At 42.3% G+C, this 27,284-nt stretch overlaps 1 protein-coding gene across 1 annotated transcript; it reads right to left on the reverse strand.

The window, feature by feature from the left end:
• Window positions 1-1,025: 1,025 nt before the first annotated feature.
• Window positions 1,026-26,699, reverse strand: LOC141809746 (uncharacterized). Its single transcript, XM_074696919.1, has 5 exons — window positions 26,397-26,699; window positions 13,669-16,442; window positions 12,439-13,548; window positions 10,512-11,371; window positions 1,026-5,263 (listed from the first exon to the last, which is right to left on the reverse strand). Exons 2-5 carry the CDS (start codon window positions 16,221-16,223, stop codon window positions 4,836-4,838), a joined length of 4,953 nt encoding a protein of 1,650 aa, XP_074553020.1. The 5' UTR covers window positions 16,224-16,442; window positions 26,397-26,699; the 3' UTR covers window positions 1,026-4,835.
• Between the last annotated feature and the right edge of the window lie 585 nt (window positions 26,700-27,284).

Below are 27,284 nucleotides of genomic sequence, written 5' to 3' on the forward strand. Positions count from 1 at the left end.
AACAAAGTACTCTTCTCAAAATCTACTTAGAGTATTGATTACTTTCTAAATGAGGGATGTTTATTGTGTTGTCAGTAGAAGGCATTCTGATTGATTTGACGTGATGTTGCTGTCAGAGTGATGTTATGGTGCTGCTCAATCTTTGACAGATGTTTCCTCTATGGAGATAAGCTACTTTCTGAATGTTTAGCACATTAGGAGTGAGTGGTAAGTTTGGTTAAAATTTTGGATCATTGTAGAAAAATCTATTTCTGTACACATTCTAAATCCTGTAATCTTTATATCTGAGTAAAATAAAATAAAATGAAATAAGAGATTCATTATGCATGAACATGCACACACAGCATTTCCGCTTAAAAAATGTTGCTAATGTTGCAAAAAAAACACTTGTGACCAATCATAGTTTGTGACCTCATCGACATTTGCACAATGCTCCAACAGCATGAGTTTGACAGCAGGGTCCAAGAAGGATGCTCAAATTAACATCAGAAACTATCTACGCAGGCTTAACAAAAACTCATTCAAGATCTCAGAAAAGGATGGACAGCACTCAGACTAACCAATGGATTGCATCCCATGTCTCCTTTTCTCCCTCTGCACACGAAAAACTCCTCCAGGTATGGCCACTGAAACAAGTATCAGCTCTGATGTGTTGGTATATTACCTCCAGACACCTAAGCTTGCAGTGGAAAGAGTTTTGCTTTCCTCACGTCACCGGTGTGGTTGCCACCGGAGAGCCTAACTGGCTTCAATATGCCGATGAAAGGTTTGAATATTGATTCAGATGGTGGGCGTACTCAGAGGCAACTTGTGAGTTTAAAAGTAGTGAAGTAGAATACATGGTGTAAATTGTATAAGTAAAATTACACATTTGAAAGAAAGACCCATGAAGGTACAAGTACCAAAAAATTGACCTCGTTACAGTAACTTGATAGAAGTAACTAAATTAATTACTTCCACCCCTGGAAATGAATAACTGTTAAAGTAAAAAGGAAAAAAAAAATGCTTCCTGATTCATTTTCCCAGAGGTTCAGCTGGATGTTTGGGGTTTCATGAGAGTCTGTGATTATTCAAACCAACATTCGCTTTGAGTGTCATAAACATCATTTTATAACAGGTAGAAATAAATGTCATCTACAGTTATTTGTATATAAAAGCTCATACAGAGGTTATAATACAGAGGTACAATGACAATACATCATCTAACCAGACAGCACCAAGAGTCTACTGCTACACTTCTACAACTCAACCTCTGACGTGCCATTTTGCATCCCTAACTGAAATAAACACTTTACAAAGACAACGTAAATGGAAGAATGTTTTTTGAATCAAAAATGTTTAAATTCCAAAAGTAACACAGCAAATAAATTATCTACTTCTACAACTTTTCTTTTGGTGTCAACTGAGATTCTTGAGCTGTCTAAAGGACAAGATTCTTTATCTTTTTACTGCAGGAGAAAATTTTAACGAAATGCTTTTATTTTCAAAAACATCTATTTTAACAGCAGTGAGAGTAGACCTGGTGAGTATGAGAACATCGATCCATAGATTATCTGTAATCTCATTACGATGAGATCTAAACATTCCAATAACTGTAAAATCTTACAATCATGCAAAAGAAAGTCATCATATCAGTAAGACACTGACCGTGGTTAAAATAAAGTTATTCTTTGGAAATTCTTAAATAAAATTCACATTATTAATTAGAGGTATGAGAACTCAAAAATGTCTCAAAAAAGTTTTAAGAACTATGACAAAATTAGTCATTATTATGAGACTTGTAAATATGATAAAGTCTGATAATAATTGTGGTTTTTAGTGTCTTGTGAATCTCATTTTTATGATAAAACATTTCTGGATTAAACAAAACAAATCTCCAAATTATCAAACAGAAAACATTTCTCTGATTTGGGGATCTCATAACTGGGAGAGACAAAGTTATAATATTGTGATGGTAATGAAAAACAAAAAACAAAGAATGCATAGAAACACTCTTTCAGTGTTGTTTCCAGAAGGGATCCAAAATGGCTGTCACAGTTACTTCCACTCTTTTTCAGCAACGCCTCACCTGATAAACCAGGCCTAATGCAGAGAAACCATATCTAACCGGACATGTCTGATCACTTTTACAAAAGTTTTATCTTGCAGGTTGTGACAAAGTGAAAGCAGAAGACACACATTTATCATCACGTCATTACTTTTCAAAACTCTACTTTTCTTTAGTTTTGTACCACAACCCTCTAACTATGGATATATGTGAGCTATCAGGCACAGAGTAAGAACAGATTTACAGATTAAAAAACCAAACTGAAAGCACAGAAACAGGTGGGTGAAGTCGACAAATGGGGAAAATCACTGTTATAAATAGTTGAGACACTGGTTGGCAGGTGGTGGAACATGAAATGTGAGTTTGGTGAGTTTCTTTGGGAACAAAACTGATGGCTCCCGACATCAGCTTTGTCCTTGCAAGAAATCCATCAAGTCTGAGAGAACAGTGACGGATCATAGTTCAACAGCTGCTTATATGGAAGCCCGTTAATGCCATTTGACCAAAAAAATGCTCACAATTGTAAATGTTTTCTTTTCCATATAGATGTATCCTAGAATGTGAAAAATGTATATGAGTATTAAACTAGAGAAGTAGCATTTCCTTGCAGCAAATACTGAGATGTTGGAGCTTAAGACTGAAAATGAGAGAACTAGAGGCAGATAAACCAACATGTGTGACTTTGTTCTTGAGTGTTTAGATTAGTTAGTATAAACAGCCATGTGGTTTCCATGGTGATGGAGCATCTCCATTCATTTTAATGGAAAAAATTAAATATTAAAAAAAAAAAAAAAATCTACGGGTAAAAAAAAATGCAATAAAATAATTAAAAAATATATGTAAAAAGTAAAATTTGAACAGGAAAAATCTGTGAAAATTTGTTGGCTGTGAAATATGCCAAAAAAAATTCTTTGGAGCAATAAGTTGTAAAATAAAGTCACAGATGCTGACTCAGCATTTCAACATAATTGCTATATTTTCAATAGTGACTGTCCAAAAAACAGGAAGTTAATTAAAAATTCTGAGTATATCATAATTGCAACATGTTCCACAACATTGTGCTAAAACCAACTTAAGAGTGAAACATAAATCAACACAATACATCAATCTTACGAGGCTTCTGGTCACTGATACTTGATTCATGGCTATGATAAATTCTTTATTTGTAATACTGGCAAATAATGTAGAAAAATTGGAATTGTCCTTTTCGTAATAATTTGGATAATTTTTTTTTCCCCAAATGGCATTAATGGGCTTCCGTAGCTGTAGATTTGACGTTGGTGCTTGAAGTAAAATCCTTGAATCTGCCACAAGAGCAACTCAAATGTGTTGATCCAGCATTAAAGCCACTTGTCCATCCGCTGCAGGTTTGAAACTAAAACTCTCTGTGAAGAACCACGACTGTCCATGAACGTCCCACCGTGCTGCCCGTCCACATTTCAACCGAATCACCAAAAAGAGTCACGAAAGACGTCCACAGATCTTGACCTCAGCGCTCTGAGGAGGGTACGAGTCATTCTACTTGTGAAAGATGACAAGTTAAGAAGTTTAATTCCCGCTCAGTTTCCTCTGCAGTTTTTAGATCTCCGTCACGTCGATGACCTGCTGGTTTCAGCGATGAATCTTGTAAGAAATTAAAGATTCACGTGACGTAAGGAAGAGTTTGTTCTTACAGCCTGTGAGGGAGGAAGAACTGTCACTGAACCTGAAAACATCACAGAGGCTAACAGCTGATGAAGGATCGGAGAAAGCACATTGAGCTCTTTTTTCCCATCACAAGTAGCTGAAAGTTTTGTATTTGATAAATTTGCCACTAAACTCAGAAATCAGCTGACAAACACAAGAAAAACTGCATTATTTGTGATCTACAGCAGGGGGCATAACTAAATCTAATTGTATAGAAGTCTATGAGAAACAGTCCTACTTCTTTTCTGATTTATTCCCTCTGTAAACATTTACCTCATGACTTAAAAGACTAAATCTCTTGCTTTAAGTCTTCTTTAATACAACATAATGTTAATTTTTTAAATTATGGTCAAATTTAGTCAGACAAGAAAACAGGGGTACATTAAGGGTGGGGCTACCTTTTACTAGCTAGCACACCTAAATAATGTTTTGTTGCTGCACTGAAAAAAATGATTCCTTGCAGAAGTTTAAAAAACAACATGAGAAGAAAAAGCGTTCATAAAAAAAAGGAGTACCATCAGTGGAAATAATGAAAGACCTCCTTCCTGCAGCGAGCCAGAAGTTTCTGAAACCGTCTGCAGAGACGTCAATTTCCCTTTAACACCAGAGGAAGAAGAGTCAGCAAATCGAGGCAGACAGAGTCTCCTGTTTACAGTCGATAAGGTTCATTTTCTGATCCTGTTTAATAGTGTTCAGGAGTCGATAAAGATAAAATGAAACAACATCAAACAAAGTATTTTTGTTTCATGAGGGGAGAGCTTTAGTTCCCACACATCCCATCCACAGAGAGTTTACCGCTGAGGAGAAGTTTGGTCATCATGTTGGAAAAACAGGAACAGGGTTTGAATCTTAAAAGAAACTTTGTAAGAAAATAAAATCTACACTCAACATCTTATTGATACTGAGCAGAATTTGTTGTTTTGTAAATTTTTCGTCATATTTTTCAAATCTTTTCGTATTCTACATTTGGTATTCTGGTTTGTTGACCTTCAGTTTCTCATTAGATTTAAACCCTTCACCAGACCAAACCCTCCACACACTGTGCCTCCAAAAAGATGCTTCCTGAAGCCAGATTTGGAAAAACCAGAGTGAGGTGGGACGTCTACGTGAAAGATCTGGACGGTACGGAGAGAAATGCAGATGATCTCCCTCTGGACAGGGGCGGACCCCTCCAGTGCACCTTCATGTGGTGCCTCAGGTTGGACCGGGACGAGAAGCTTTTGTCACACTGCTGGCAGGAGAATGGCTTCTCCTTGGTGTGGATGCGCCGGTGGCAGACGAGTGCCGTGGACACCCTGAACGACTTGCCACAGTCGGGGCACTGGTAGCGCTTGGGCTCGGTGTGGATCCGTCGATGGTTCTTCAGGGACATCAGGTTGGGGAACTCCTTCTGGCAGGAGTTGCAGAAGTAGGTCCCGGTCTTGTGGCTGTTCTTGTGGTTGAGCAGGGAGCTGGCGTGGCGGTAAGAACGCCCACACGTAGTACAGACGAAACTCCGGGTGCTGTCAGTCGAACCCACCGGACTCAGATCTGAGGGGGATAAACAGCAGGGTTTAGTTCAGACCAAGTGCACTGAGGTGAACTGTTACACAAGACAGAAACTGATTCAGAATTGATGTGGCACATGATTGACAGCAGTGTCTAAAAATAAAAGACCCCCCTTTAACCACAGCCAAAATGTCCACCTGCAAACCTTTAGAGTCCATCAGTTAAAGTCCAGTCTGTTTACGGAGAATCGCTGAGCTCTGCAGCCAAATACAGGCTTACAAACAACTGACAGGTACAAGAAATCAAAGTAAGAACAAGAGAAAGGTCAAAACATTGACATCAGAATCCCAAAAAAAAGTTCTGTCCGATAAACACAACAGTACAGATATTAATGATCAGAATTAAAACAAGTCTGTTTATCACATTTACAGAAAACAATAACATCAAGCTCAACAGTTTTTCTTATACAAGACCAGTACATTTCACATTAACTTCTGTATTTAACAGTTGTTAAATCTTATTTTACAATGTTAAAAAATCAAAAATGGACATATATGCATCTATGGAAGCCTTTTGCTGCCAATGCGCTGTGATTTAAAATAAAAGGAAACATCTCATGAATATCAAAGCCATTTCACCTGTGTTGTTTTTTGGGTTTTGTTTTTGACACTGGCACAATCACCACAAGGGGCACTTACAGTAAACAAGCAGGTACAGGCTACAAAAAGGGGCGCAGGTGAAGCAGTGGTTTTTGGGACGAGAAGAGCACAGTTTTTACCTCTAATCTTAGACATCAAGGTTACCTTCAATAGCCATTTCATCTTTAAATTAAGTTTTCTGTAACTGTTTTTTTTTCATGCAGATCGATAAATTACCTTGGATTTGACAGTGTTTTTTTTTAGAAGTGCCTCAAAAACACCTCACTCCTGCGCCCAGACAGTCACTAAAATCAGATCAAAAAAGTCACAAAAGTTTTTGAGAATTTGTTTACACTTGATATGAAGACCACTCTCAAAGTAATACTCTGTTTCTGTTTCAGTTTACCTTACGCCTTATCAAGTAAATGAACTGCTGGATGGGTGTCTCTTTTATATGATGCATTTGTCAAGTACTTTGTTTAATCTCAAAACCCAAATATAAGAACATTATTCTAACTATTTGGTTTTAAATTGAATTTTAAAGATGAACATTTTTATTTGCAGCTCAGACAATTCGTCTTTAATGGTTTTGTCCCACGTTTGTTTTCCGTGTGGCTGTAGTAACTCAGTGACTGGTTCCATGAACACGGTCTTGGGACTCTCTGTGTGGCATTGATTGCAGTGAGACCTGTGGGTGGAATAGGTAGTGTGTTTTTTAATAAAGACCGATTCCCTAGAGCATCATCACCCACTGTTGTAAAGATGTGTCTACTTTTCCTCATTCAGGACAACTTTTCCCAGGATGCAATGTGACAATGTATTTATTTGTAGTTAGGTAGCGCTATAGTTTGAAACATGACAAGCATTTCTTCAAGCATTACTACAAAACCAATGGATTGCTCAGCACCACACAGGTACAGGTGAACCTGATGAAACAACCTCAGAGAAGAAAACACGTCAGGGAGCTGTGTTTGTTTTCAGCTATTTATTTTCAGTACTCAGCAGTAAGGGTTATAGTATATGGACAAGTTTTTCTGTTAAGAAATGAATTATCAAAACATAGTTTATAAAAGTGTATAGTAAGCATTACATATATATGCATGGAAACAAAATGTTAGAACTCAAAACAAAAAAGGGGTTATAGTTGTTCCAAACCGATCCTTCTTCTTCTTCTTCACTCTAAGATCTACTTGAAATGCAGGCGGGAAAGTGTGCACTCAGAAACCAAAGTCAAAAATGGTGAAGGAGGAAAATGCAGAAATAAAAGTCGAGAATGTACAGTTATTATTTCTGTGTTCTAGATCAAGATCACATCGACTCCTACAGCACTTGACGGTCACTGCACGGCTTTGACTTTTTCTTTTTTTTTTAACTAGCACCAGTGCTCCTGAAAACGTTGACAAACTGTGGTTTTTAACACACACTGAGGCTTCCAAATAGTCATAAAACGCAATTAAATATGAGGAGAAAAATAACACCAATAAATACAAGAGGTTACCATAAAAGTGTAACATAAAAAAGGTTCAAATGATGAGGACAGAATGCACTCCGTAAAGAGGAGGATCACTGAGTCGTCCCTTTTCAACGCGAGTTTGATTTGTGAGAGGAAGATAGGAGGCGCACACTGAGGCAAAGGGCAGGGTCAAACTCTGTGGCCATAAATATGGAAGAGAAGGATGATGGGAAGGCTCGACTGAGTAAAAAAAAATGTCACAACATCACTTGGTAAAAGGCAAGAAAAACACTTTCCATCGTGTACAGTTCCTTAAATGTTCAGAGAGTCTCAGAGTCCGTCGTCTCCACAGAGCGGGGGCGTCGTGGATAAAGGGGGTTACATCAACACAGCTCTAAACTCACACATCCTAAAGACTAGCGCCATCCATTACAAGTGTTAATAGTAATAATAATAATATAAATAAATGCATTACTACAATGATGTGTCATCTTTTCTCCTTCTCATAAAAGAGGTTCTGCAGAGAGTACAGTCAGAATACGATACGATACAAACAGAACCGATCAATATACACCTCCCTTCACTCCTCCTGGTTTTCTTTTCATCGTGGATTCCTTTTCCTTTTTCAGCCGCGTTCAGCTGCGTGTTTGAGACAGAGATCAGGGCCAGATGGGAAAACAACAGATATCAAAAACTTAGATTCATGTACTGTTCTCACACACAGATTCAGACACGGGGGTGAAGTAACAGGAGAGCCGCTGTGAGGATTTGGGAACCAAAGAACTGAAACAAACAACTGGAAGAGCTGATACAATGCATGAATTTTAACTTTGATTGATAAGAGTTAAAACCCAACAACATATATTTACCTGTTTTGATATCACAGTATCAAAGAAATTGAATTCCTGTTACTTTTGATTTTCAACCTATACACACTGCATTTTCAGAAAATCTAAATAAACACACAAAACTTTCTCCAACATGAAGGATTTAAAACAAAACATGTCCAACCTAGAAGTGGTGTGTGGTGATATCTGTCTGCAGTATGCTCTCCATAGCTTTTGTACAATCTTCCTATTTCAGATACATTATGAAGTTCTCTTTAACAGTCCACAGATCAGGGCAAATAACCATCAAGAGGCAATTATCAACTTATCATGAGAATCTTTAAAAGACACGAAAGGAACTTGGAGAAAAGCTTTGTGTTAGCATTGAAGTTATCAGCGCAGTGGCTGTGATGGAGGGTGGAGTCGAGTCGCACATCATCTTTGGAGTTTTTTTTCCTCATTCTTCAGAGCTTTTTTGATTCAACCGAACATGAAACTAACAGATTGTATTATTTTGGTTTTAAAAAATGCAGTATTGAAAAAGTACTGAGGTATATAAAATCGTGACATCTCTATGTGCTGGTGCCTGCAGTAAAAATATCTTGTTTTGATGCTAAATCAGCTTCCTAGCTTTGGGAGTTTTGAATACTTACAAATAAAGCAGGTTGTAGAAGCCGTACTGGTTTCAATAAAGCTGTAAATATTTACTCCTCTGGGGTAAACAAATTAAAATGAACACACAATTTAGATGTTAAAAGGACAATGAAGCAGCTTTGTACAAACACCAAGTCTCACAGGTGTTGGAAGACATAATCCAAGAGAAACACACAATTTAGGTCTTTAAATGTCTCTATGAAATAAATTGTTTTAAATCTTGTGTCTCAAAAATTAACTCACAGCTTCCACAAAAATAATAACTTGTCGCTTTTCTGGAGATTTGAACCATAAGCTGAAGCTTTTTTAGCTGTTATTCAAATTACTTTCTGCTTAAAAGTTAAGTAGAGGTGTTTTTTTTAACTCTGAAACAGGAAATCAATATCCAGGTACTGATGAAAAGCTATGAAGGGGGGCCTTGAGCTGAGATTGCTGACCCAAGGTCCTTTACAGCAGACATGATTAATGGAACCATCGCTCAGGAGATTAAGAGGCACAGTATGTAACTGAACTTTTAACATTAATACACCCACAAGTCCCTGCTACAGCTGAATCTGTGTGTGAGAACAACGACTGTTTGGAAGCTACAAGAACATGAGGATGTGCTGCGAGGCACGCGCACACTTAACCAGGACTTTAGTAACCCATCTTCAGCCCTGAAAATTCACAACAGTCCTTTCTGTCTCCTGAAAAACCTTTAAGATATAAAAAAAGAAAAATAAACCATGTCTCCCTTTACCAGAACATCCACTACATGTTGGTTACACATAAATAAAAACATTTTGAACCTTGTTGAGACCGACTCAGTCAGATTGTGACGAAGGCCACGAGAACAACTTCCATCCAGACAAACTCCTCTTAAACCAGAATGGGGCGGGAAAACAGGAAACCAACTGCAGCAATGAACCAATCAGCTCCCAGGGTTTAAATGAACAAGGTGGCTCATAACTGGAAAACAAGCAGCTGACTTCCTCACGCCTTTATCTGGACCCTGACAGCAGCTCTGCCCGACACTCAGTCTGTCAATCAAGGTCTCTACAGCCGGACTCATGAGCTCCAACAAACAGTCTGTGTTAGCTCAGTCTCTGCAGCTGTGAGGCGTCAGGGTCCACAGGTTCACAGAGCGATGCAGGCGACATGCAGCAGGAAATAAGGCAGGTGTAGTGAAGTTCATGTAGTTTAAACAAACCACGACATGTCTGTGCACAGTCCATGTCTGCCTGTACGTCAGTCTACGTGCGACAGTCAAACAGATTAACAACTACAGCCTTGTGAGAACATCTGCGATGAAGCCTCTGGAGGTGTGTGTATGCGTGTGTATGTGTGTGTGTGTGTGTGTGTGTGTGTGTGTGTGTGTGTGTGTGTGTGTGTACAACCTCCATTTTCTGTCCTGTGTGTGCCTGTGTGTAGGGGGGGTAGTGTGAATGTGTGTGTGTGTGTGTGTGTGTGTGTGTGTGTGTGTGTGTGTGTGTGTGTGTGGTGTCCATTTTGTGTCCTCCCTCCTGCTCTGTGTTTGAGTCTAAGGGCTCTGTCCGTAACACACACAACACACACACACATGAAAATGAGGAAGAGGAGGGTGAGCAGAAGGAAGAGCTACGTTTTGGCACCTCCAGAAAACCTTGACATGTGACTGCCGCCCCCTCCCCCCTCCCCACGTCTCACCCACACCCCCCTCCCTCATCCCCTAGCTTATATGAAGGGGCCGCCGGGCATACCCAGGAAGTTGGGCGCACCCATGGCCATGGGAGGGGGCGCCGTGGAGCTCCAGTGCACCTTCATGTGGTGCCTCAGGTTGGACTTGGAGGAGAAGCGCTTGTCGCACTGCTGGCAGGAGAACGGCTTCTCCTTGGTGTGGATGCGCCGGTGGCAGATGAGTTGCGTGGACACCCTGAACGACTTGCCACAGTCGGGGCACTGGTAGCGCTTGGGCTCGGTGTGGATCCGTCGATGGTTCTTCAGGGACATCAGGTTGGGGAACTCCTTCTGGCAGGAGTTGCAGAAGTAGGTCCCGGTCTTGTGGCTGTTCTTGTGGTTGAGCAGGGAGCTGGCGTGGCGGTAAGAACGCCCACACTGGTCGCAAACATGGGGCTTGAGGACCTCAGCGCTGACCCCACGGCTGCGAGCTTTGGTCATGCTACTAGGGTTGAGTCCTTGCTCTTGCATCAAGGTGAGGTCCAGGCCAGACCCCCAGCCCAGCTCCTGGGAACTCCCTGGTCGGGGCTGCTGGGACCTGGGCTGGCGGGGCTGCGGAGTCTGTCCGTGGGTGATCTCCATGTGGAGCCTGAAGCTGGCATGTGTTGGAAAGGCTCGCTGGCAGGACCGGCAGGTCAGCTCCCGCTGCTTCTGGTGGACACGTCGGTGGTTGTAGAGCTGGGAGGAGACACGGAAAGCCTTCCCGCAGTCGTGGCATCGGTGACGCCGCGTCTCAGAGTGGATACGGCGGTGGTTCTTCAGGGCAAGCAAGTTGGAGTAAGTCTTGAGGCACACAGCGCAGTGGTAGATGCCGACAGTGTGGGTGTTCTTGTGGTTAAGGAGGGAGCTGGCATGGCGGTAAGAGCGGCCGCACTGATCACATCTGTGCAGAGACGAACAAGGAAGAACAGGAGGGGAGGTGCAGGAGGGGGATCAGGGACAAGAGAACAGAAAACAGGAGATTAGTATCTGGAACTGGTGTTGTTCACTTCTTCTCATTGTTTCAGTCAGCTACTCTCAGTTACTGGTTACCACTTTTCTTTAGAACTAAGAAATGTGAACTACTCATCACCTAAGATGTTGCACATACAGGTATATGATCTGAAATCCGGCTTAAAACTTTTAAAGAAGACTATTACAAAGTGGTGCACCATTTAAAGTTATGATTTCTAGACAGGTCATTGGTGGGGAGGGGACAAGGAGGTATCTGCTGCTTCCTGCACTGCACAGATGAACACAAGCTTCAAACCGCTTCTTTCACATCAAGAGACTATTTGACACCTTCATTCACAGCTTTCTTTGGATTAATTTGTATAATCTGAGTGCAATGATGGAGAAATCAATCACAGATGCCTTAATGACCTCTACCAAGCCAAACTGTAGATGAGAAAGAATCCTTCGACATGTGCAGTGCAGCTAGCTCCAAATACTTCCTAACCTTCCTGTGAATTTAGTTTGCCAAGACGTAACAATGCAAAAGCCCATCACATAACTGCATTTCAGTCTGATAGTCGGCCAAAATCTAGCACCCAGGAAAACACACACAAACAAATCAAAGACTACAATCAGAATCATTACAAGAGCAGGGAACACACAACATCAATGCTTCATATTTTGCCAAAATGCTACACACTACTTTATCTGTGTTTGCTAAGAAAACAAAGCATGAAAACAAAACATCTGAACATGAAATGTTGATTGTAGGTAGCCTAGAAAACTCAAGTGTGTGATATATATTCTAACTGAAAGCAAACAGGGTTGACTTATCTGGTCTCTCCACTAATTCAATTTGTCCAAACTTCAGAAAAATCCGAATTCCGGCACGCGAATGGTCCCAAGGAAGCCGGATTGGAGATCATATACCTGTAATAGACATGTAGAGACCTAAATTTATCTTCACTATTTTCTTTTTCAACTTCGAAGAATCACAAACAACTGACGAGAACTCACGTGTACCGACACTCTTCTCCCTCTCCCGTGGGTGCAGTGGCCTTCCTCCTGACTTCCATGCCTACCTGGTTGTCCCCGCAGCGGTGCCTGGCCAGACCGGATCTCCCCTGGAAACTCTTGCCACAGGTGGGGCAGCCGAAGGGGGTGGCGCCTTCCTCGTGGACCTTCTGATGGTTACGGAGGAACCGAGCCAGTCGGAAAGCTTTCCCACACGTGTGACAGATGTGCTTCTTCCTCTGTGTGTGGATACGCATGTGGTTGCGTAGGGCCATGTAGTTGGTGTAGGGCTTGTCACAAAAGTTGCACCGGAAGTTGCCCGTCTTGTGTGTGTGCTTGTGGTTTAGCAAGGAGCTTGCATGTTTGTAGGCACAGCTGCACAGGTCACAGGCGTACGGTCTCTCATCAGAATCCAGGTCCACAGAGCTTCTCTCCATGCTGATGTTGGTGGAGCTGTTGGTGGAGGAGGATGAAGGCAGGTGCTGGGCTGGGCAGTCATGAGCTGCAAGTTCATCAGCTGTTGTAAAGCCTTCACAGCAGCCATCACACTCAAAGTCCATCTGGGCCCCGGGACCTTGGGGGCCCTTGCAAAGGCCCGCCGTAGTGTGCGTGGCTAGCTGTCTCTGGGTACGAAACCCTTTTCCACACTCTTGGCAGTTGTGCTTCTTCTGGGCAAAGTGGAGACGAAGGTGGTTTTTCATTGCCAGCCTGTTGGGGTATGTGGAGTTGCAAACATTGCAGTGATATTCCCCAATCTTGTGGAGATTCTTATGATTAGCTAGGCTGCCTGCATGTCGATATGTTTTTCCACATTCTTCACAGGAGAAAGGTCGCCGTCCAGTTTCGGCTGGATCAAACTTCTGTGGCCTAGAAGTTCCAGCTGAGGAGTAAGGCTTTTTGAACCCTTGGTGGCTGTATTTCATACCCATCACTTGGCTCTTCGAAGTCTCTCCTCCCATCGTCTGCAACTGTGATGGGCCAGGTTGCTGGAAGCGAGATCCATTCGGGCCTGTTCGAACAAGACCTTTGGCCCGGTGCTCCTCGTGGAGACGGAGGTGGTTGATCAGCTGCTTTTGAATCTTGAACGCCTTGCCACATTCTTCACACTTGTGCCTGCAGCGATAACGGGCAGAGATGAAGAAAGCACTTAATAAAGGAATAAAATACTTTGTGTGTGAGATGCAGTATTTAGAAATTAACCCTTACAAAATTAAAGATGTTATTCGAACCTACCTTTTCAGATCAAAGTGGGTCCTTTGGTGATTCTTCAAAGCCAGAAGGTTGTAGTACCGTTTCTGGCACACCAAGCAGCGGAAGACTCCAGTCTTATGGGACTTCTTGTGGTTGAGAAGTGAGCAGGGGTGTCTGTATCCTCGCCCACATTGGTCACATTTGTGTGGCTTGTCACTTTGGTCAACCAAAGGCCTTCGTCCATCCCCACCAACATCACGACTTCCTCCAGCGACCCCACCACTAACTCCATCTCCTCCAGACATCCCTTTAGCTCCATTAAGACCCTGCTTACTCATCGAGTTGCCTCTGTTCTTGCCAGGGCACAAGTGGGTGATCAGGTGGTGGCGGTCAGCGAAAAACATGCCACAGTCAACACAAATGTGATTGCGTCCATCCATCTTGCCATTGGCTGAACTGCTTCCTAAACCCTGTTGCCCATCTGACCTCTGCGGGCCATGAATCAGCTGGTGATTCAAGAGGTCCTGCTTTCTAGAGAAGCTCTGGCCACAGGTGGAGCAGATCATCCTCCATTCCTGCTCCAGGGTGGACGGTCCTGGCCCTGTTGGGTTGTTGGCGTGGCTACGCAGGTGACTCCTGAGGGCTCTGAGACTGGCATAGTGGTTTCCGCACACAGAGCACTGGTACACCTCTCCATCATCATCATCATCTTTGTCATTGCTCCCCATTCTCTTGCCTCCACTCTGTGTGTATTGTCGTTGGCTACTTCCTTCTTTCAAGCTACTGGAGCTGCCAGCAGGAAGAGAAGTTCCACTCGAGCTGTGATAGTTCAGATTTCCCATGAAACCGTTTGACATGTTGCCCTGCGGCTGTTGGGGCTGCTGCTGGCCACGACGGGGACACATGTGTGACTTGATACCAGAAACATCTCCATACATCTCCCCACAGTCTGCACATACATGTCTGTCGGCCTGGCGGTGAGAGGAGTTGCTCTGGGAGAGCGAGCTGCCATCAAAGCGATCGTGGAACTCAAGGGAGTCCAGCCCACTGCTGTGTCCAGCATCGGGTACAAAGTGGGCGGCATCACCGAGATTTCCTGGCAGTGATATTGGAGTTGTAGCACCACTGCCTTCTTGGACGTAGCTCTGCTGGGAGTCGAGGGTTAAGGGCTCTGGGGACAGCCAATCATTACTGTCGTTACCTAAAGGCTGGTTGGAGCTGCGCCCCTTGTGGCTCCTTAGGTGACTGTGTAGTGCGGCGAGGTGTGGATACTGCTTACAGCAAATGGTGCACTGATAGTGGCCTGTCTGATGGCAGCGTTTGTGGTTCACCAGACTCCCTGCGTGGCGGTAGCTTTTGCCACATTCTCCACATTTAAAGCGGCGCTCTCCATCATCTGGAGAGTTGGCCTGGGGCACACGGCCTCCTGAGGGTGAGGAAACAGAGCCTTGCGATCCAGAGCTGAGAGTGTCTGAGTTCAGGATGGAGTTCTCCTGGCTGTGGGAGGCAGGGTGGGGGTCATGAGTCAGATAGTGGACTTTCAAGGTTTCCAGGTCTGGGTGTCCTGCGCCACAATATGCACATGTATAAATGGGATTGTTGACTGGAGGACCCATGATGGGATCATAGGGACCTCGCTTCTCACTGGGCAGGGGGGGAAGAGGCAGAGGGTCCCCCAGGGCAGGTGTGTAAGCAGGGGATCGAACTGCGCTCAGATTGTGAGGCATGATGCCGGGGAAACTGCGAGGCAGTCCAAGGGAGGGTGAGGCTGTGTTGTGCAGCAGGATGTGCTCCTGGAAGTCGGCCTTGTTCGGCAGCGCTATCTGGCACAAGTGACAGAAACAGGATGCTGTGTCGTCACTCTGAGATGACTGGGCGCCACTGCTGCGCTCCAGACTGCTGCTACTGCTGCTGCTCACCATGGAGGCGGGAGTCTTGAACTTCGAGTGAGTTCTCTCGTGGCTATTTAGGGCAGCCAGGTTGCTATATTGTTTAAAACAAACAGAGCACTTGAAAGTTCCTTGCTGGTGACACTTCTTGTGATTCACTAGGCTACCGTGGTGCCGATAGGTCCTGTCACACTGATCACACTTAAACGGTCTGTCCCAAGCGTCGTCGGATTCAGGGGAGCCTTTTTTTCTGTGGTCGTCTGTGTCGTGGCTTTGGAGGACACTATGTCCCATACCACTATTGTTCAAATGAGAGCGCCCAAACCCGTCAGAGAGGTCTTGGGCGAGGCTGTAGTCCCTCTCGTCGTGACTTGCCTCTTCAACTACTTCTTCACTTTCCTCTTCGGCGTGCGCACTACTAGGGGACAATGTATGGATACGAAGGTGATTCTTTAACGCTACTGCGTTGGGGAGGGTACGAGTACAAACAGGACACTGGAAGGATCCTACTTCGTGAGATTTTTTATGATTAGCGAGGCTAGCTGCGTGCTTATAAACTCGGCCACACTGTTCACACTCAAAACGTCCTGTCTCTTCTTGCTGATAATGTGCTTTCATATGCTCTAGAAGACTTGGAGTACTCGGACAAACCATATCACACTCTTTACAGGGGAAACCCTTGGCACGACTCATATCATGCATTGCCATAGTACTCTAAAGCAAATCAGTTTGGAGGGGGGGTCACAGTTCACAACGAAGCAATGAACAGTGATGATAGGGAGGGGGAGGAGGGGGCTTAGCTCTTCAGCTGGAGGGGGCCATTGAGGTCTTTTCCACCCCAAGAGCTGTTGGTGAAGGTCCAGCCTGTCTAGGCCCACCCTGGGAGATGGTGGGCCTGCGGGGGTCACACCAGCCAATGAGGTTTCACTGTGGAGACAGAAAAAGAGAGGGTAAGTTATAGTTCAACACTTTGATTGACATTGAAGACTCATTAATCCTCATCATAAATCATCAATGAACTACGATTTTTATGCATCCGATTTAGCAACTTCAGGGAATTAAATTTTCAATCACAGAACAGTTTGATTACCAAATGATCATTTAAAATATATGTTGACAATATTTCATTTTAATACAGGTCATGTTGTTTTGAATCAAAACATTTTCTTTGCCCCTTTACTCTACTGGAAAAAGGAAAAGTGTTTCTTCAATTCTTGCACCACCTGACACCACTGTTCAGGACACACCTTTGTTGACACAATAAAGAGGACGGGCTGTAAACCCTGCACAGGATCAACAAACAGCTACAGCTGCCACCCACCACCCATCAGCTGTCAAACACACAGCAGCCTGGTTCCACACCAGTGAAAGTGTTCACAGGAAGGTTTTTGCACTGAGACAAATATTTGAAGTTGGAAGTACTACCCGCAGCAAAAAGACAGAGTAATATTAAGGATGATCATTCAAAAAGTCAGACGCAACTAAATCTACATGCACTTTTCACTCCTGATAAATTCTAAAGTTTGACACGCTGCTCTGCTTTATTAACATTTTCATCAGATTATTTCCCTAAATGCATTTTATCAGATAATTTTCTTAAAAAAGGGGTTTGTTTGTTCATGTGTGTGTGTGTGTGTGTGTGTGTGTGTGTGTGTGTGTGTGTGTGTGGATGATGTTGTAGAGGGCTGCTGATGGTCTAATATTGACTCTCTGCTGTTTGTTCCTGACATCACGTGACTCTCTGGTAGAGGACGCTGCACCTGCTGACACGGTGAAGAGCTGAAGAATAAACTGAGGAAGATTCCAGCCTTCATCACAACCACAGCGCCCTCTACTGGACTGTTTTTCTGGTAAATATTTCTGACATCACTATTAATATCCTGCAGCTCAGAGGTACAGCTGCCACACACTGACCTATTAAACAGGCCGTTATGTATGCAAGTACTTAAAGACTGATTTATTTCAGCTGAACTAAATATTTCTGTGTCTGCAGATTCTGATTACATCCAGCTTTTATTTTTACAGACCAAACCTGCAACATTAAAAAAGTTTAGTTTGATTTTTTAATCCTGCATTAGAAAATATACTAATTAGTGCTGCCAATCGATTAAAATATTTAATCATGATTAATCTCATGAATGCCACAGTTAACTCGTGATTAATCACAATTAATCGCACATTTTTATCTTTTCTAAATGTTCCTTGAATTATTATTTTAATACTTGTGAAAAAGTGGATAGGCTTGCTCTGTGCAAATGTTTTTTTATTGTCAACTTGTAGTGTTATATTTCACACTAACACGCTCACTTTGTGCAATCATTCACATTTGATTTCATTTCATTTCATTTCATTTGATCTCAGTTAGGCCCTCGTCCTCAATAATGCTAATGGGCCTACATGCAGTAGCCACCATTTAGCTATAGCTGCATAAGCTTGTTCTTAGTTGCAGTATCCATATGCCTCTGTCTAAAGCCATTGATTGTCGGCTGATTTTGACGAGGAGGAGGCGAATTCGCATCAACTGTGTGTTTGGCCATCAAGTGGTATTTCAGACTCGATGTGCTACGGTGATAACTCAGTTCACAGCGACAATACACACAGATAACTTAAGTCTTGTCCGTCGACCCATCTGGCAACTTTTTGAAACTAAACTTTCCGTTCATAATTTTGTTCTCATCCATTTCTTTGGCTAGTGAGTAAGCGAGACCGAACACATGCGTGTGTTTTGTTTCCGGGTTCTTCTACTTCTTCTTCGTGGCGGGTGGCTTGTTTCCGGTTTCCTGCTGTAGTTTTCCTACCGTCACTAGCAGTGGCAACAGCTTATAAAAAAACTACAAAAGTACTAGGTCACGAAGAGCGTTAATCATGCGATTAAAAAAATTACGGCGTTAAAAATGATTTGCGTTAACGCGATAATAACGTGATATTTTTGACAGCACTAATATTTATATATTTTTATCTTTAAGACTACTGTGTATGTAAATACTACCAATCTCATTAAATCCAAAAATGTTACGATTTTAAGACTAAAAAGTCTTGGTATCATATTATCTTCCTTGGCTGCATTGCTCTTTAGAAAATTGTAGTATCTTACAGACACATCCTCCTTTTTGTAACAATGAGCATGGGTTAAACTTCATCTACAAAATTTAAAAACAACCAAATTGGACAAAAGTCTAATTTGAGCAGTTATTTTCACCCAATTAAAACCACTGAGGACCACTGTGGGTGAAAAATGTCAACAGGTTCAGAATCAGAATCAGAAATGTTTTATTGATCCCTGAGGGGAAATTACATTTCAGTTTTATCCCTTCCAAGAAACATAAAAAAAGCAGTGAGATATAACATGGGGAGGACAGGAGCAGGAGAACTGGGTGGCAGCCAGCGTGCCCAGCACCCCCTTTTCATTAGATGTTAAAAAAACACACGAGGAAGAAGAGGGAAACAAAAGCAAAATACCAGACCATGCCCATGTAAGTTCATCAAGTAAGGTTAGCGCAGTTTAGCGTCAACATGCCTCTGCGGGTTACAGATTGCTCTGGTTAAGTTACCCAGACACAGCCCACACACAACAGCCCTATTTCCAACAATCAGTCCGGTATGGATCAGTACAGTTTGGTACTGGTTGTACCAGTAAAGCCTGATCCTCTTTCCGTTTCCACGGCCAACCATGCGCCCTTTTGGTAGGTGGCGCGTAAATGGGATGCCCCAATAGTAGATGCATGATATTATCGGCACAATATCAGTATCGGCAGATATGGAACTTTCTGCCAATATGCACAGCCGATAAGGTGCTATTCAGTTAGGATTATTATTATTTTCCATCTGAAAAATAAGCTCCTTAAATAAAATGTAGCACTTCATTTATTTGCACTGCAGAGCTCTGTGTCTGTCACCAGGTTGTTATAGTAGCTCTAAAATAATCAAATGCAACTTGGTCATGTTTAAAAATGCATTGTACATTTAAAGTTCATGTGATCTACAGAAATTATTTTTCTGTATTTCAATACTGAATGTCTTGAGTTTGAACAAATAATACATTTCTTATTTATGGTAAAATCAAATGTTTTTTGTCTTGTTTTATGTGTGTTTCTTAAACAAATAAGACCGTCACAATAAGAGTAACATACAAATTCCAGTACAGGATAGACTTAGCTTTCTTTACAGTGAAAAAAACAAACAAACTTGTGATTATCGGTATCGGCCAAAAGGGGATATGATATAACGGCATATTGGATATCGCCAAAAATCCAATATCGTGCATCCCTACCCAATAGCCATGTCAGCTACAAAATCGTGTGACGCCATAGCTGCACAACACAATACCCCACTGAAGAAGAGGAAATGTGAAAAGAAAAACGTGACACAGTAAACAAAGAGCAACATTGGGTGACATCCAGCAACTCCTTTATGATTGGCATGTGGTTCTTTGTCACAAAGTGCAATCAAGCTTTGTTTCAGAAAAGGCTGTGTGCCGCACGGAGAAATACAGCAGCTGCTTTTGCACAATAAGTGAGAATTCTTTCAACCAATCAACAGGCTGCAGTGTTTCTAGCTCCACCTTCTGGCATCGTAACATAAGGGTACCAAAAAGTGGGACAGTGCAGGGCAGTAAATTGGGGACCTGTCCTGGGCTTAGTCACAAAATGCCACAAAATGTGTGCCGTACCGAGACGAACCGAAGCGTTTATTCTTATTCTTAACTCTTTTTACCAACTAGTTTCTCTGGTGACATTTACAGTTTGTTATGTTAACCAAAACTCTACATCCGTAGACTGCGGGGCTTCTGAAAATGAAAAACAACATACACACAGACATGCAAACACACACAGAGTCTGTGATCAGATCAATAGCTCCTTAAGGACCAGAGGTAATTAAACTGAGACGACATCTGTGACAGTCTTAACCAGCTAATCTGTAATCTGTGACAGATTACTGCCAGCAGCCATGTTAATCTGCAAAAACCTCTCTATTCCATACACACAGAAGTTTCACCTCTCCAAGAATTATACAGTCTGGGGTCAATTTATCATACTTTTAAGACAGACTCATGACTAAATCCTGGATGAGCAAAGGTTAGAAAATCATTCCTGAGAGTTTTTTTTATAAAGATTTAATAGCAGAAAGAAGAAGAAAGGAGATGATAAGGAAGGAAATAGCTCAAAAAAAGGGGCTGATGGTGAAGGGGAGCAGAAACACACTGAGGTAGCTACAGGGAGGGAGAGGTAGCGCTGAGGGAGGAGTGGGGGAGGGGCAGTTGCCTGTTCAGGTTTTGAAGCGAAGGATGAAAAAGGAGAGCAGTGGAAAATAAAGGTGTGGGGGCGGATTTGATTGGCGGGGGAGGAAAATGGTGGAGGGGGGTTGGGAACACACACAGACATGCTGCACTGTGACAGGTGGGAGAAGATAAGAACAGGTAGGATCACAGACACAGCATGGCAAGACCTGTTATAGATAAAACGTGAAAAAGTAATGATAAGGAAACGTAGCAGAGAAAGAAAGAAACAAAGACTTCTGTTATTGAACTATCTAAGTTTTTGTAAACACACTTCAAGGTTTTTCATGTAGAATTCAGTATGTGTCCACTTTTTTTTGGATAAAACAGCAGCTCTTCACAAGTTTTTTTTTAGTCTGAGCTCTGAGGGTTTGAATCTCCAAAAGTACAGCATCATAGAGGTGTTACCTGCTAAATCTACCTTTTTGCTTAGCTCAAGAACAACCCTGCTGAATGGTATTACTCTTATCACTAAGGCTGTGATCCAAGACATTTCACCTCTGTCTAACATGTTCAATCACTAAAGCTTCCAACGTTTAACTACAACACTCGACAGGGCACATGAGAATATCTGAACCTGATTGATTATTCCATTAGTCTGTTAAGAAAATTAAATCTGATTTAAATCTAGACACAACAAGGCCCAGACTTCCAGGAAAAAACAAACAACCAGGCCAGGAAACTGTCTGAACTATAAAAACAGACAAAGGTAGCGACTACCAAGTCCAAAACTAGACCAAGAATATCTGGCCCAGTGACTCCCACGGCAAGACTCTACGGAAAATCTATATCCCAAGGCCCAAACTTTCAGTTCGGTTCATCTTGCATTTTCTCGGCACAGCACGCATTTTATGGCGTTTCCACTGACTGATCCCGGTCAGATCCTGTCCGGGATCAGTAAGCTTTTCTCTAGCAGAGCACAAAATGTTTTTTTCCAACTATCCAACAACTACCTACATGGTGACAGACCCCCTAAATAAATCCTAAAAACTGACTCACATGATGTACATTTTTTAGGAAAGTATGGCTCCTGATATAGTCTGTAGAGATCATCATCATCGTTTAACTTCTTCACATAGTCTGGTGTTACAAAAGCAAATTAAGGCCCCGTTTACATGAAAACGTTTCATCTGAAAACGCGAAAACGCAGCGAAAAAAAATTTGCGTTTACACGGATGCCAGGCCTGTAGGTGGTGCCATAACTGTCTTGTCCAGAAGCCGCTTTTGGGAGATCTCCACCGAAGCAGAGTTGAGCTGGTCATCTGGTGAATTGGGGAATACTAAATTCAAGAGTGGAGCGACAGCTGCACATTTTGTTGAAAGAAAGTCAGCAGACTGAGCAGCACAAGCACAACACGGTAGTTCGGGACGATTGTTACGACGGTACTGTTGTCCTCTTGTATGCATGAAGCTCAAAGCAGAGTGTGACGTCAGTGTTTCCACTGATAACGCCAGCCTACTGATAACTGTTTTGGCAACGGCGTCGCAACGTTTCAGAAAAATCCCACTCTAAAGTTTGCGCTTTAGGTCGAAATAGGCTGAAATGCCGTTTCCGTGTAAACCCGAGGCTGAAACACAACAAAACTTTTGCATTTCACCCCTTACACCGTAGTCGTGTACACAGCCCCTAAAAATCGCCAAAATCGGGAATATCTGATTAGTGCCATTTATATGGAACCTGCATCCCAAAAATAGTTAAATGATTGGTTTGGTAGAAAAGCATTTTCTCCTAGCCCTGCAAATCAAACAGATGCTATGACATGGGTCTATTGGTCAGAAACTGCCAGACTGAAACTTTTGGGACAAGTTTACCCAGCACACACCACCGAACAGATACTACTTAAGCTGGAGTACAGGACAGAGCCTTATGACAACAGATATAAAAACTAAATATGTTGTAAAGAGGCTGCATTGCAAAACTACTTCACGGAGACTTCCTGACTATGACAAGACTTCTAAGACTTCCAAGTCTATCAAGCCATCACTTCTAGATAAGGATGGGTACCGAAATAGGTACTTTTACAGGTACTGACTGAATTCAGTCTGTACCAAGTACTAATTTACGTAAATGGTACCACGTTTAGGTACCTAACACATCCTTGTGACTGTGAGGGAGTGGAAGAGTAGGCAATTTTCCATGCTGGACATGAACACAACATTACAAGGTTATATACTGGGAAATAAATATGTTAATTTGAAAAACTTTGAGAGCTTATTATTAAAAAGAAACTAATATTTCTTACCACAAATACACACAAAAGTACTGGAAATTGGTACCTTTGAGTACCAATACCAGTGCCAGGTATCAGGCATCGGTACCGTATTGTCTCAAGTGTGATAAGTCACCATCCCTAGTCACATACGCACCAAGCCCAAAAAACATTTTCAAAGCAGAAATTAACCTGTTTACACTCTTGTTAAAAAAGTTCTCCTGTCTGAATCACTAAATTTACTATCGGCACACACTGTACGGGGGTGAAGATATAAAGACTGCAAGCTTGCCCAATCAAAAGCTCAGCTCAGGTCACATGACTGACCAGCCCCCTATAGCTGTACCCGAAGCCCTTGACACTTCCAATATGGCCGCAATTCCTGATTTGCTTCATTTTCCCTTTCAGAAACAGACGGGTGATGTTGAGGAGACTACGTCCATGTTTTATACAGTCCAGAAGGCTTTAGTGCCTCCACAACTTTGTCCATTTCTCTTTAACCTTTAAACCCTGGAACATACTCAAGCCAATTAGAGAAACCAGAGAGATGCGATAAACCTCCTTATGGACTCCTAGAACACAATCACTGACCCCTGGAATATGTTTAAGTGCCACTAGGGGTTCCTAAATATGTTCTCAAAACCATCTCCAAAACTTATGAACTCACCACATGAAAAACCCAAAGAACTTACCAAATTTGTAACTTGGTCGATTAAAAAAAAGAAATGCATATTTCCTTTGAGCACAGTTAAAAGCTACAGCAACATCGTTAAAGTTAGGATAAACTCAAACTATACTAAAGATTTCAATTTTTTTTATTAAACTTTCCTTAAAAAATCTTAAAAAGTAGCTTTCATGTTGTTTTTTTCCCTTAAAGCTCAGTACAATGAGCAGAAAATGCTATACCGACCACTTAAATGTCTACTTAATCTTTACTAGCTTATTTCAAACAACAAATTTGTAAAACAACACTTATTAAACTGCCAAAAGTTAATGCTAAACTACATAATTAAAGATGTTAACTGTTAAAGTATAAATCTGAAGCAGTCAGACTCAGACTGAAGAGCTGCTGGGTTTTAAAAAGTAAAGAAAAGTAAAGAAGAGGTCAGAGTCAACATGGAGGGGGAGCAGAGCGCGACCAGATGTTTGATGTGAGACCGGACAAAGAAAAACCAAATAGCAGAGTCACTGAAGAATGCGAAGGCACCATTAAAACATCAAACATGGCAGACCACTTCATCTTAACACACAGACTACTTTAAACTCACACTTCAGCTCCAGTGTAACGCAAAATAAAACATTTCCGTATTAGGTGTCTAATTTATCCCATTAGAGATTCATAAGCCTGAAATGTGATGACACATTTTAGGTGATAAGCATTAAAAAAGAGTGAACTACATGAAAGTAAGTTGGTGCTCCAACTATGGTTTGCAGTTTCAGGCTTGGAGTTACACAGCATCTTAATCTGCACTGTAACACCATAATTACCGTTTTTTTTTTTATTATTGTACTTTAGAGGAGTAAACAGATTATGTTTTACGAACAGAAAAGTTTATGCAGTCTGTTTTAAAGAAGTTAACAGGTTCATCGTGACAACAGAGCACACGTGTGTGAAAAAGGTTGCACACTGTATGCAAACCAAAACTGACAAAGAAGACTATGGTTACTTTTTTTAGATGGCTCAAAGATTAATAATATTAAATAAAGGTGTTAATTGAAAAAAAAAGATAATACTTTTTTTTTAGTTATTCCAATGAATGCAAATAAATAGCATTTTTGCAGCCATGTGACTCAATAAAAAAGGGTGGTTGAACTGATCTCTTGCAGCTTTTGCTGTGACATTTCCAGAACGCATGTATAATTGTTTTATAATTATTGACTAGAAATTCCTTTAAATGCATACACACTGTTCCCTTCATTGTGCATCCGTTAGAAATGATATATTTTGGCATGTTTAGCCTTTTAAACTCAAAACTTTATTGTTCTAATAGTATGTTAATTTCTATGCATTTTTCTTGCAGTGATAATTTCCCAACGCACCTCGCTGCACTGCTTCTTGCGCCACAGTAAATCTCAACACGTTGCTGTGGATCAACAATGTGCAAAGATATCATTCTGCACAATAATCCCTGCAGAGATTTTCCACTTGAAGCGTCTCATTCACAGATTTGAATCGTTCCTCTCTGCAGCAGCCAATCAAAACGCCCTCTGTTTTTTCCTTCAACTTTTTTCTTCCTCTGAGCTGCTGATAATGTAAACAAACCGGGTCTGCGCTCCAAAAAGCGCTCGATTCATTAAAACTGTGCTTTAGTCGCAAACAGTCGGTATGTTTCTCTGTGTGTGGTCCCGAAGAGGGATCAGGTAGCCTGAATTCAAACTTGGTCCCCTCCATGCACGAATAACCCGGGTCTATATGCACACGCGTTGTTTTGATCCCGTCTGCAACCGTTTTACCAAACATTGAACTATTTTTCTGGATTCAATACATCTCTTTCCAGCATTACAGAGAGGTTTGGCAGAGGAACAGCCGCTGCAGCCGCAGCACGGCTCCCTGACCTTGGCCCGTCTCCTCTCACTCGGGTTCAGCCCCAGCATGAATTTATCGGGACAAAAGCGGCATTTCACCACCGACACACGGCCGACATTTCCTTCGGCCGACTCCCCAATTTAACCGGGGGAGTGACACCCGAGCCCGCTCGGCCGAGAGCGGTGCACGGAGAAGAGGATAGCCGTGAAAAAACCTGCAGAGTTCGCAATTATATCCGACATGATGCTCCCAGCAGAGCGGAGACAACACCTACAGTCAGCCCACTTTCACTGAGACCCCATCTCCATCGGAAAATGGCTTTCGAGCAGCAAGCCATTTTCCCCATGCTAACGAGCTAGCTCCTTTTTAGCCCCACAAACAAGCCTGCTGTCCCGCATGCAACGATTGAAGCCAATTGATTAGTTAGTTAAAAGAAATGAAATGTAGTTTGAATAAAAGAGATTTATTGTTTTGGGGCTCCAATAAAATATTTTTTTCTGCAAAGGTGTTAAAAGACAGACGGATATACGGCCGAGCTAACGCTAGCAGTAGCGCCTGGCTAGTTAGCGCCCCCCGCGATGATAGAAATTAAGTAAAACGGAAGTTCATATCAACAGTGCTGTAAACAAATCACATAAACAGCCCGAATGAAAAAGTGCACGGGTGAGGACCACTCTATAATGTTTTTCCACGTGAAGCAAACCGAGACTGTAAAAAGTGACGCCGCTGCATGAGCTCAAAGAGGTTAGCATCTAGCTAGCCTAGCAACCCGAGGCTAGCCCGGAGCTACACAAAGATCTCGACAAACACACCGCGGCCCCCTTTGATGGAAAACCTCGTTTTTCAGACGTTTTCCGCTACACACTTACCCCTCAATCGGCCTCTGCTCCCTCAGCTTGAACAATGCACGGCGCGAAGATGCAAAACGTGCAGCTTTCACGGATTAGGCATGATTATTTATTTTTCCTCCTCTTCCACCACCGACTTTTGCTTCTTGGCTCTTTCCCCCTACCACCGCTTCGACAGCACACTTCCTGCCGCTGCCGCTGCTAGCCGCGCGGAGCCGGAGCGCACGCGTTTACGCGTCATCATGCGCAGGATGAAAAACAGCAGCGATGGAAAGCTCCGGTTTGTGTTTGAACTGTATTTTTAGGTTCAAATAGCCACCTTGTCTCTCTTCACGTCTACCATATCTCACATGTAACGTTTAAATTCACTGCAATGCAGAGACATAATAAAAAACACTTGGTGCTGTCGGGCCTTCAAAAAGAATCGAACGATGTAGTAAATGACAACCCGAGGTCATTTTTTCAATTCGCACCGTATGAGGGGGCATCCTGGGCTGGAAGCTGCAAGGTTTCATGAGCCGAGACTTTATGATTTTTGTCAATGAAACTGTTTCTGTTTAATATTTGTTCGGCCTGCTTATGTGCTGCAAATGGAGATGTGACGCGGCGTTCCCACCCCACCCCATATATACCTAAAAAATCCTTAGATTATTTTTTTTTTTGGCATTAAAAGAATCACAAGCATCATCAATTTACACAGCGTAATTTAATGGAATCACCACAGGAATCATTGAAACACACATTTCCATTTTAAGTTTGTAATTTATTGTTTTTTCCAATGCAAGTTGGTGATCATCCATAATAAGTTCTTAAGACGGCTCAAAGTATTAATTTCCATTAGTTTTGCATCCATTCTGGTGGTAAAAAAGAGGAAAAAATGAGGATACAGAGCCAAATACATGCTTTAAA

The sequence above is a fragment of the Halichoeres trimaculatus genome, unplaced genomic scaffold (assembly GCF_033239565.1).
Source record: "Halichoeres trimaculatus isolate MK-OKI-2021-1 unplaced genomic scaffold, fHalTri1.1 fHalTri1_scaffold_20, whole genome shotgun sequence".
In the NCBI taxonomy this organism is placed as follows: Eukaryota; Metazoa; Chordata; class Actinopteri; order Labriformes; family Labridae; genus Halichoeres; species Halichoeres trimaculatus.